Source organism: Nicotiana attenuata, chromosome 1, assembly GCF_001879085.1.
Source record: "Nicotiana attenuata strain UT chromosome 1, NIATTr2, whole genome shotgun sequence".
Taxonomy (NCBI): Eukaryota; Viridiplantae; Streptophyta; class Magnoliopsida; order Solanales; family Solanaceae; genus Nicotiana; species Nicotiana attenuata.
The window spans coordinates 42,089,428-42,101,870 of record NC_031989.1 but is presented as its reverse complement, the minus strand read 5'-3'; the positions used below and the strand labels follow the sequence as shown (position 1 = coordinate 42,101,870).

At 36.5% G+C, this 12,443-nt stretch overlaps 1 protein-coding gene across 3 annotated transcripts; it reads right to left on the bottom strand.

The window, feature by feature from the left end:
* LOC109225324 (cycloartenol-C-24-methyltransferase 1-like) lies at nucleotides 320-12,168 on the bottom strand. 3 transcript variants are annotated; one of them, XM_019389949.1, is made up of 14 exons: nucleotides 11,987-12,168; nucleotides 11,797-11,900; nucleotides 10,989-11,055; nucleotides 3,605-3,678; nucleotides 3,420-3,504; nucleotides 3,262-3,317; nucleotides 2,471-2,525; nucleotides 2,103-2,150; nucleotides 1,937-2,020; nucleotides 1,742-1,858; nucleotides 1,581-1,664; nucleotides 1,369-1,494; nucleotides 840-937; nucleotides 320-728 (listed from the first exon to the last, which is right to left on the bottom strand). In XM_019389949.1, the coding sequence occupies exons 2-14, from the start codon at nucleotides 11,877-11,879 to the stop codon at nucleotides 665-667; spliced, it is 1,041 nt and encodes a 346-aa protein (XP_019245494.1). In that variant the 5' UTR covers nucleotides 11,880-11,900; nucleotides 11,987-12,168; the 3' UTR covers nucleotides 320-664. The 3 variants fall into 3 exon arrangements, with proteins under 3 accessions (XP_019245494.1, XP_019245502.1, XP_019245509.1); XM_019389957.1 differs by having other exon boundaries at nucleotides 11,991-12,159; XM_019389964.1 differs by having other exon boundaries at nucleotides 11,983-12,137.

Here is a 12,443-nt window from a genome sequence, read left to right as displayed (position 1 = left end):
AGCTGTAAATCCAGCTCAATAGACATTTAGAGTGTTTCTTGAAAAAGAAATTGTTTTTGGAAAAAAAGTTATTTAATATGATATTTAGATAGTTATAATTTATTTATTTTTGAAGATTTGTGAATGCAATCAGTTCTTTTATGGATTTATCATATAGATACCTAAGACCACTAAAATATGAGAACGCTGGTAACATACCAATCCGAAGACAGTGTCAACTAAAGCAATCTGTGCAATCTACTTGCATTTGAATTACAAATGCATAATACTATGCAAGCTGTTTGCAACAAGAGAATATAAAAGTCTGTAGATTTCAGTGTTCAAGAACACGATGAATCACATAAACAAACAATTGTCTTCTTTGATTAGTCCAAAGAAATAAGTTCGTTTACCTGAAACACCATATATTAGCAAATGCCCACCTTTATGAGCTTGTCAATAGGCATATATCTTAGAACAAGGACATCAATGGCAAAAATAGCAAGACATGAAATCAATTGTGTCAGACAAGCAACACAAAAAAAGAAACCCCCCACCCACAACGCCCTCCCAAAAACTGTAGTCACCTTAATTAGCGCGGTCATATTCAATGTGTAAAGTTCTGTGCGAAGAATCTTACAGAGTTGCTAACTAAAGCAAAAAAGCTAAGTGACTAAACTCCATATTACTGAGAGTCTGAAATGGGCTTGCGAACCACGAAGAAGTACATTGGTGTGAAAATCCCTTTCCTGAAACAACAGGTTAAAGATGTTAATCATAAAGTTGATCATATGTTCAATATTACTGTATATGAAACTAGTCGACTACATAATATTTACGAGGGAGAGTCATAATCTTACTTGGCACCACCGACAAGACCTTCTGCAGCTTTCTCTAAGAAAGCTTGAACCCTTTGACTACCTTTAGGAGCAAGTCCCACGTATTCAAGTGCCGAAACCTGATAAATCATGTGAAACAGTTTAGGGGTCGTTTAGTTACGTGTATTCTTGTCCCACATTATACCCAAGTAAAATAATACATAAATTCTCATATAAGTTGTACCAAAATTGGTGATACAACATTTGGTTTCTGGTACTAGACTCTGCATAGCTTATGCAGAGTCAATACTGGAACCAAACATAGCGTTAGTTATATGGAGATCATATTAGTTATGCAGGATTTATACCAAAAACCAAAAACTGTACAGGTGATGCAGAACTTTATATGGAGAAAAATTATCTTATACTTCAAGGGAAACAACCCTTTAGTTCATTGTTCTAACTCTGACAATGAACTAATTGGGATGTCAAAATTATCCCCCGCCTTCCATGCAGGTCTACAGATGAACTATCAGAAACAATAAAGAGACAGTGTTGTAAGAAATCTTACCAGATTTCTGGTGAAAAGTCTGCCAACTGCTGTTAGGCGGAAGCTACTGAGCGAGAAGTGACTCGTATCCAAAGGCAAGTACCATGGAACAGGTGAGTCGTCAGCCAGATCCTTGTCCCATACAACCTTCATAGACAAGTAGAGTTTAAATGCAAATTCCAAGGGGAAGTCAACTACTTGATCGCTTTAGAAGAAAAGGACTTGGCACTTACTTCAAAACCAGCTTGTTTGGCTGCTTCGAGGCACTGTGTTGTCAATCTAACCTCAGGGAGGCCATTTCCAAGCTCAATTTCGGCCTTTGGACAATGAAAGAATTAAGATAAGTAAAACTATCCAATAGATTGATAAACTACTTCAATGCTTCAAGATGTACCTTGATTCTCTTGTGCTCCTCGTTATTGGGGTTGTAAGAATCGGTCATGCACCACTCATACACAGCGAAACATTGACCAGGCTTCAGCACCCTGTAAATCTCTTTATAGCATCCAACCTTAAAAGATAAATGTATTAATAACCAACAAACAGTCAATATACAAATCAAAATTGAACACAGTAAAAATATACACACTGGATCTGGTGCATGGCAGGTAGCTTCTATTGCGTACACTGCATCAAAGCTATTGTCAGGGAATGGCATTTTCATGAAATCACCCTGCATTGACACCACACGACAATCAAATCAAGCACTGAACAGGCAGTTCAAAGAAGTTTGACTTGATCTGCAGATTTACTACCTTTACAAAGTTGCAAGTCTGATCCAATCCTACTTTGCGGTTCAACACCTGTAGAGTAAAGGGTATTAGACAACTATACTCTAAAATTAACTAAAAAAGTTTCAACCATTTGAAATGGGAAAGCGAAATAATCAGCCTTTTTAGTTTTATCTTTTGGCTGGAAAACTAGATGACATGTGATCTCAGAATCCAGATTAATCTCAGAAACCAGATTTCAGAGAAAGTAAACAGGTCTGATACTTCCAATTCTATCCTTCTAATTTGTTAATATATATTGTCAGAATAAGAAAACAGGTAATCTCTACCAAAATATATGACATCTTGCAAGAGCTAGCTTTACAAACAGAACTGGGGAGCAAAGCAAATACCTGTCCCCTAGATATCTGGTATTCATTGTTGTTGAGGCCTGTAACTGATGTAGAGCTGCATGATTATAGTAAAAATGGTGAGACTCTACAAAAATTGTTAGGTAAGAAGAGCAGATTACCATAAGGAATTTTACAGATCGTGTCATATACAATTTACCACTATAAGTAAAACAGAGCCGGTGATGAATTTGCAGGCCTCATTAACTGCTTCCATTGTGTCAATAAAAGATGTGAAACACAGGGTTGTGACATCTACCAAGCTCCTAAATGGTCAAGCATTCATCTTGTCGCGTCTCAACTTTCAGATGTTTAGTACCATTCTATGTCATAACTTAGCTCAAGATGTGAGATTGAATACAGCAGAGTCTAAGTCAATCTCAAGAGTCGTGAGATAAGTGGCATTTGCTGAACAGATTATTCACCAATAGCGCTAAAGTTCATCCTACAATAGCCATGGGATAAGGAGGGATCATGTTTACCCTTTCAGTTCTAGAGGAAGCATGTACACAAAGCATGCTAATTAGCGCATCGCCAGCATGAGATATCTATTATATCTGGTGGCGTGGCAAACTTTGCATTATATATCATGATGCAATTAGCAATATGGAATTTCATCAAATTAAATTCTGAATTTGACTACCAAGCTCATGGTAGGTAAGAGGGGGGGGGGGGGTGTCCACATATACAATTAATCACATTTCAGTTTGAACAACCGCCCAGTAAAGGATAAACTGAAATACAGGGCCCACATGATAGTGAGGAGCTCAACAATTCAAAGTATCTTCATTCACCTGAATCGAGCAATTTCTCTTAACGGCCCACCAATTCCACATCCTACGTCCAACACCTGCAGTCATATTCCCGGTTTCAACAGATAATTTGAAGTAGTAATCCTGTAAGTACTTCATTATGTCTTCTTTCCATTAATGAAAACATATGCAAGCCAAACCTTTTGTCCTGGTTTCAATCCCAGTTGCAAGGCAAGAAAGTGCTCATGCCTCTTAATGCTCTCTTGGAGTGATTCTCCTTTCCACCTGCAGGCAAAAGTGTGAATGAAATAGTAAGTAGTAATAACTAAGTGGCTGAAACCTAACATTCATTCACTTATGCATGAATGGACCATAATTAACAAACCTGGGTGCAAAATGGAATGACTCTCCCCAGCCGTATTCGTAGAAGCTAGTGCAAAGATCATAGTATTTGTTAACCTGAATGAAAGATTGTGTTACTAACTTTGCAGCTTCCAGAGTACATAATTGTGTTTCAACAAAATGTTCATAAATATTTTATGTTAGACAAGAAAGTGAATTGATGTGAGACAAAGATCCAATAGCTGAATCAAAATCTATTAACCAGCTAAGCCTCAATCTCAAACTAGTTGGGATAGACCACATGAATTTTCTATAACCCTTCCACTCTGTTCGGATCCATTTCATTCCAATATTGGCGTATAAAGAGATTCTCTAAATCCTGGCACTGAATTGAAAAAGGTTCAAGCCAAACATAGACTCATATAAGAGTAAATAAATAAATACAACAACGGTGAGAATGCACGGGAGAAAAATATAATATTACTTTTTTATAAGTGTTTTACAATAACCCTATTTATAACTATACACAATACACATTCTACTCCTATTCCATGTAGGACTACGGTAATTTACATAACTATCTAACACTCCCCTCAAACCGGTGTATACAAATCATATGTACCGAGCTTGTTACATATCATACTATATTTTAAGTGTGAAGGCCTAAGTGTAATGTTAATATACTAAAATATCCTTTAAATACTAAATGACCAAATTATGCTCTATCTAAAAGTAAATTACTTCTTTATAAACCGCTACATACATTAAATTAACCTCTGTTCGGTGTACTCAAAGTAAAGAACATATGAAGAGTTACAAAAAGTGTATTTTCATATAGACCAAATTCATCTCATTGTATCTGAATAGTCTTTCTTCATTAAAGTATTTAATGATGTATTTAAAATAAGATAAACGTAAGAAACATTCTTGTAGCATGCTAATATTATGACCAGTGAATACTTTCTTATTTGATATCTTTCATTATTTTTTTCCTTTCCGATTTTACCATTTTCTGATCATATTTTTCTTGCTCACATTCTGGAGTTAGTATTTTAATTTAGTTTAATCAAACTTCCACTTTCTTTTTTATTTCATTATTTTCTGATAATATTTTTCTTATATTCTTCCCAACCCACAGTAGATGGGAAAAGATTATATTGTTGCTTAAGAAATCCTTTTATCCCTTTTGATTGAGATGTGGAGCAACTATCATAACCTTATTGCATCTCTTCTTCCCAAATTGCTTTTACAATTCAAACTCAGAGCTCTACATTAACAATTATATACACAATACTTCTCGGAGCTAGTCTACCGGTGCATAGCATCGTACATGGACTACCTAACAAGAAAGCAATGAAGAAGATTATTGAATATCATCTGAATTTGAATGTGAAAAGGGTAGTAGTCTATCTTTTCTGAGGATATATTTTATTTATTTCACTACATAGTATTAAGTACAAAAGTGTATGTATCTGAAAAGTTATTTCTATTTAAGCAGATAGATTTAAATTATGGGTTAGCTATTTCACTGACAAAAAGTTGATACTATTTTTTTTATATGCTTAGTTGTTATTTTCTTTATCACATGGAATGAAATCCACATGATTATTGTTGTTTTACCGGGTCATAAGAGAAAAGAGTTATTAAGGAGATGCAGTCAAAACATGTTGATTCACACTGGTAATGTCTTTTGTAAAATGACACCTATTTACCCCTCCAATAAATTTATTTTCTTCATCCCTCCATGTAGTTCTTACACCACAAGAAATTATAGTGTTTATTTCTTTTTTAAGCATTCTATTTAACTTTTTTGGGTTACTTTTTGAATTGAACGTATTTTCTAATGTTTGATGTGAATAATATAATACTTTTTTCAACAGATTAAAACTCTATATGTTTGGTTCATGGGTTTATGTTTATTTTTTCATTTCGTTTGTTCATTGTTTGTTTTGTAATTAAAGAGCATGCCAGTTCTTTTTCTTTTCGAAATAGTTGAGATGTTCTTCAAAGTCTTATTTTTACTCATAAAACTATCTTTGTTGGTTGACTTGGTCTATGTCATTTCGTTCTTCGTTTAGATAGTCGATATATGCATAAGAATAACATGTTTAGATAATATTGATATGGTTTTCAAATATCGTGTGTATTGAATAAATCGGAATCCACGTGCAATGCACGTGCCGAAGAACTAGTATAACTAATACGAGGACCAGTGAGAAACTTGATGAAAATATTTGCAAGTTGATCATTTGAATTCACAAACTTTGTTGCAATATCTCCTAGAAGTATCTTTTCTCTAACGAAGTGACAGTCAATCTCAATGTGTTTAGTTCTCTCATGGAACTCCGAATTTGATGCAATATGAAGGGCAGAGCAACTACATTCTGTTTCTTGCTATTCCAAGACACCAAATTACCTCCTACTAAAACACAATATTCAGACGCAGAACGTCTATAAGAAGGTGATCCTGCCCTGTCAGCATCTGAGCATCCAACAATTTGCTCATGGCCTCGATCTTCAAACAATAATCCTTTGCCCGGAGAATGCGGATAACTGCATCCCAATGACAATCCCAGGGAGAATTCATAAATTGCCTCAACACACTCACAAGAAAGGAAATATCAGGTCTAGTCACTGTGAGCTAATTTAATTTACCAATCAGCCGCCTATATCTTGCAGGATCGTTAAGCAGCTCTCCCTGTCCTGGCAGAAGTTTAGAATTCGGATCCATAGGAGTGTCAACAGGTCTACAACCTATCATTCCTATCTCCTCAAGAATATTTAAGGCATACTTCCGTTGCGAGATCACAATACCTGAGCTAGACTATCCTAGGGAGAATCCATAAACTGCCTCAACACACTTACAAGAAAGGAAATATCAGGTCTAGTCACTATGAGCTAATTTAATTTACCAATCAGTCGCATATATCTTACAGGATTGTTAAGCGGCTCTCCCTGTCCTGGCAGAAGTTTAGAATTCAGATTCATAGGAGTGTCAACAGGTCTACAGCCTGTCATTCCTGTCTCCTCAAGAATATTTAAGGCATACTTCCGTTGCGATATCGCAATACCTGAGCTAGACTAAGCGACCTCGGTAGCCAAAAAATACTTTAATCTGCCTAGATCCTTTGCGGGGAAGTGTTGAAAGAGATGTTGCTTCAATATAGTAATATCATCTTGATCGTTGCCGGTAATTACAATATCATCAACATAAACTACTAGATTAATACAGAGATTTTAAGCAGAATGTCGATAAAACACAGAGTGATCAACTTCACTACGAGTCATGCCGAACTTGTGAATAACTATGCTGAACTTACCAAATCAGGCTCGAGGAGATTGCTTTAGACCATAGAGGGACCAGCGCAACCGACATACAAGGCCACTAGACTCCCTCTGAGCAACAAAACCAGGTGGTTGCTCCATATAAACCTCATCCTCAAGATCACCGTAAAGAAAAGCATTCTTTATGTCCAACTGATAGAGAGGCCAATGGCGAACAACAACCATGGATAGAAAAGGCGGACTGATGCTATTTTAGCCACGGGAGATAAAGTATCATTGTAATTGAGCCCAAATATCTGAGTATATCCTTTGGCAACAAGACGAGCCTTAAGCCGATCAATCTGTCCACCTAGACCAACTTTGACTGCATACACCCAATGACAACCAACTGTAGATTTACCCGAAGGAAGAGGAACAAACTTCCAAGTACCACTCGTATGTAAAGCAGACATCTCGTCAATCATAGCATGTCACCATCCTGGATGAGACAATGTTTCACCTTTAAACATAGTGGAGACTGAGGACACAAATGATACGAACGCATAATGGGGTGATGACAGACAATGGTAACTTAAACAGACATAATGGGGATTAGGATTAAATGTGGACCGTATATATTTCCGAAGTGCAATCGATTGACTAGAAGGAGACAAGTCTATAATAAGAGTAGCGTTAGGTGCAGGACGTGAATCGGTTGGGTCTAATACTGGGCGCGGACGATGATGATAAGTCGGGAGTAGTGCAGTTGTAGAAGGTTGAACTGGACTAGATAATGGAACTGGAGCTATAGGTGGTGGAGTTGGAACTGGAGCTGTAGGTGGAGCTGGAGCTGGAGATGAAGAGGAAGATGAATGGGAGGTAGTGACTGAATCTCCAAAAGATGGAACTGATAGCACCTCAGAAATATCTAAGTGATTACCTGGACCTGTGAAGTATGATTGAGTTTCGAAGAAGGTAACTCAACAGACATAAGGTACCGCTGGAGGTCAGGTGAATAGCATCAATATTCCTTTTGCGCTCTCGAGTAACCTAGAAACAAGCACTTAAGAGCACGAGCAGCTAACTTATCTTTTCCTGGAGTAAGGCTATGAACAAAACACGTGCTCCCAAAGACACGGCGTAGAAGAGAACAAAGGTGAGTGGGAAAACAAGACAGAGAATGGAATTTGATTATGGATAACTGAGGATGGCATACGACTAATAAGATAATAAGATGTAAGAACTGCATCCCCCAAAAACGCAACAGAACATGAGATTGTACGAGTAGGGTACGAGTAGTTTCAATAAGATGTCTATTCATTCTTTCACATACCCCATTTAGTTGAGATGTGTATGTTCAAGATGTTTGTTGAATAATCCCATGAGAGTTCATAAACTGCTGAAATGGGAAAGACAAATACTCTAGGGCATTATCACTATGAAATGTGCGGATAGAAATCCCAAATTAATTTTGAATTTCAGCGTGAAAGGTCTGGAAAATAGAAAATAACTCAGATTGATTTTTCATCAAAAATATCCTAGTGCGTCTGGAATAATCATCAATGAAATTGACACAGTAACAGAATCTCAAGGTAGAAATGACCCGACTAGGACCCCAAACATTTGAATGGACTAAAGTTAAAGGTGACTGCTCGATTATCAGGACGCCGAGGGAAATGAGAGTGAGTATGCTTACCGAGATGACATGACTCACACTCTAGAGTAGACGATTGAGATAAACCAAGTACCATTTTCTGAAGTTTTGACAAACTGGGATGTCCCAACCGATTATGTAATAAATCTGGTGAATCAGTAACAGGACGAGTTGTTGAAGGAAAATAAGATGTGAGTCCATGTGATTTTACAAGGATCAGGTAATAAAGTCCATTAGATTCACACCCGGTACCAATGATCCGCCCCGTACTGCGTTCTTGTATACAGACAAGGTCATCAAAAAATAAAACAGAGCATTTAAGTGATTTGGCTAAGCGGCTAACGGCTATGAGATTAAAAGGACTATCGGGAACATAAAGAATTGAATCTAAAGGTAAGGAAGGAAGTGAACTTGGTTGACCTATTCCAGTTGCCATGGTTTGAGACCCGATGGCCATTGTGACTGCGGGGAGAGATTGAGAACATAAAATAGTAGTGAAAAGAGATTTGTTACCAGAAATATGATCAGATGCACCTGAATCAATGACCCAAGACTCGGAAGATGAAGATTGGGAGAACAAGTCACGCTATTACCTGTTTGAACAACGGAAGCTATCTTTGAAGATGTATGTTTACATGCTTTATACTGAAGGAACTCAATATAATCCGGTAGAGAAACTATCCAACTATTAATAGTATAGGATCCCATTTTGCTACAAGCAATTTTTCAAATTCTTGACTAAAAGTTGTGTGGTTAACCTTAGAATGCCAAATCAGAACACTTAATTTTTTTGGAAAAACTATTCACTGCCAGAATCATTGTCCACTGCCGGAAAAACACTGTTCGCTGACGGAAAAATTTAGAAAATTATATGGGTCGAGTCGGAAAAAGAAGGCAACCCCCGTAGAAGAAAACCCAAACTTGGAATATGCTGGAAAATATGCTCATGCGCCGGCGCATGAACAGAACTCGCCGGATATTCTGGAGACCTTCCCGGCGCGTGTGGGTGCATGGAGCAAGATCTGCCGGAGGAGGTGACTGGGGCGTGGTCGCCGGACTATGGTGGATCTCGTGGCGGTGTTGGTTTTCGCACAACACCGCTAGATATGAAGGTTGATGCAGACAACCACTTAGGTAACCGGAAAATTGCATGGTGACTGAGTTCTTTCTTCCCAGATGTCGCTAGAATGACGCACATCGATCTTTTCTCACTGATGCTCTGATACCATGTGAGAATGCACGAAAGAAAATACAATATTGATTTTTTTGTAAGTGTTCTACAATACCCTATTTATAACTATACACGATACATACTCTACTCCTATTCCATGTGGGACTAGGGTAATTTACATAACTATCTAACAACAACTAAGTCCTAATTCTAACCGGTAGGAATTGCTGGTGTCGCCCGTGTGAATTATTTACTTCGTGTTATGTTCTTAGCAACTCTATTCACACCAACTTTGACAAGAACATCCTTTGAGTTATTAAACTTGTAAAGTTCTTTGCTGGTCTACAGGAAGGACAAGAATGTGTGAATTTGCATAACACAAAGCTACGCAAATTCTAGGTATTTGCTAAAAGATTGTAGGTATTTTGAAACAGCTTCTCTCCAACTTATTTTAGGTTTACACTTATCCCATTTTACCACCTTCAATCATCATAGTATTAAACCTACGGCACGGTGCATTGAGAGTCTATGTAAGACATGACCAAACCATCTAACGGTTAGGGAAAAATTTGAGACTAATGAAATAATGAGCTGCTATAAACCTAACCTAATCCAACTTCAATTCAGTTCAAATTTCTAAAAGTTAGCCTTTTCCTGAAATAACTGAACTGGCTTGTGCAACGTAGCACTTCTAGGCTCCAAAAGGCAGCAAATGTGATAATACAAAAAAGCTAAAATATGATTAAGAGGTCTCGCCGGGACTCATATTGGTTTCCTTACTTTTGGCTACAACCAAAAGCAATAACATTTCTGCCTCAAAGATCACCATAGCTTTAGTAATTTTTAAGAGATCTCAATAATTCAGCTTTTGGAGCTAAAGTAAAACAAGAAAGAATTTATCTTCATTGATAAAAGAAAAGTATGTCATCTTAGTTCATTTTATTCAGCAAAATCACATCAAAAGAGTTAGGAGCAGGGTGTAAAACTCACTTTTTCTTTCTTATAAGCCAATAACACCTCCTTTCAAGGTGTGTGCACAAAATCACTCATCAATTGCTGAAACAGTTTCGGATGTTGTTTTGCTAACTAGATATAACGTGTGATAGTGTGAGGTCTCTTTCTTTCCACGTCACTTACAGGCTCAAATAGGAATATCAATATGCAATTATACAGCAAGAGCAAAGCTTTACATGATCAATCAATGTCAAATGGATGACATGAGGATTACCAGAGAATACGAGATTGCCAAATCCAACAACTTTCAACTACTATGCATAGATTGTGAACACTGATTTCTAAAGCATTATAATTATAATAAATAATAGAAATGTTTCTCACCATGTCCGTATAGTTATTCTTTCTCTCTTCTTCTTCACCTCCGTAATAACCATGGTACTTCTCATACCTAGTTCATTTGACAAAATTTTAAATCAACAAATACATTTAGAAAAATGATAAGATTAACAATCATACAAAACAAAAAGAAACAAAAAAAAAATGGAAGAAGGAAAATAAACTGCAATTCGGAAAGCGATTGCGAGCAGAAGTTTGGTGTCCATTTCTGATCAAAACCTCTTTGACTTCAGGAATTTCTCTTTTTTGTAGTAGACACAATTTTATTACTACAAGAAAAACAATAACTAGTACTACTCCATCCTTTTGATAGCTGACCTCTTATATTATTAAAATTAAATGACAAAAAACAATATGGCAATTTTTTTGACAGGAAATTAAGCAAGGTGGAGGGAATTTTCTGGACTCTAAGGACCTCAAAGAAAAAATTTGGTCCTTCAAAAATTGTGTTGGCAGAGAAATATCATTAACTTATCAAGCAACAACAGGTTCATTAAATAATATAAGTATCAAGGTACATTATGTGGGCACTATTAATAACAACCAGACAAAAAAAGTTACAGGAAGTAGCTCAACGTAATCTTTGAGAAAATGACAGATCATCATCACTACTCCACCAAACATGTTTATGTATTACAGAATAGGATCTACAGTATAATCACAATAGAAATCTTTGTGATACAGCCCTATTAATTAATTATATCATGATTCTTAAGTGTAACAGATCAATCTCTACAAATCTCAGATTTTTAATTTGAATTACACATAAAAAGGGAGAGAGAAGAGGGAATACTTGTCAACAGCAGAGAGAACTTCCTCCTTGTTAATTTTGCCACCAACCCCAGATGCCAGATCAAAAGCCCCTTGTTTTGACATTTCTTTCCCAAATCACAAGATCTATAAACAAAGAAAAAACCCACATGTATGATAATAAAATCCCAAAAAAAAAAACAATTTTTACAATGCAGAAGAAGCTTACATACATACAGAGAATAGAAGAATAGGTAGAGAAAGGATCTCTGTATTCTTGGAGAGAACCTTTCACCTTTCAAGAGAGAAATGGGAAAGAATATAATAAAACAGAGACAGATCGTAGAAAGCAGATGTACTTTGAGGAGTTGCGTGACAATTTACAATATGTATATGTATATAAATACAAACACTGCCAGCCAAGAAAAACTTGGAGACAGCAAACAGAACATAACAGAACGAGAAAGTGTGGTGGGGCCACGTCAGCACGTGTTTTGCACATCTTATAAGTAGACTACTATAAGATGTAGTAGTAGTAGTAGAATACTATTAGGACCCGTTTGGCCATAAATTTTGCCCGAATTTATTTGGATTATTTTAGCAAATAGGTATTTGTTCATAAATTTTATCTATATTTTGAAAAATTGCCAAAAACCAAATCCCAAATTTTAATCCAAAATATTACAATTA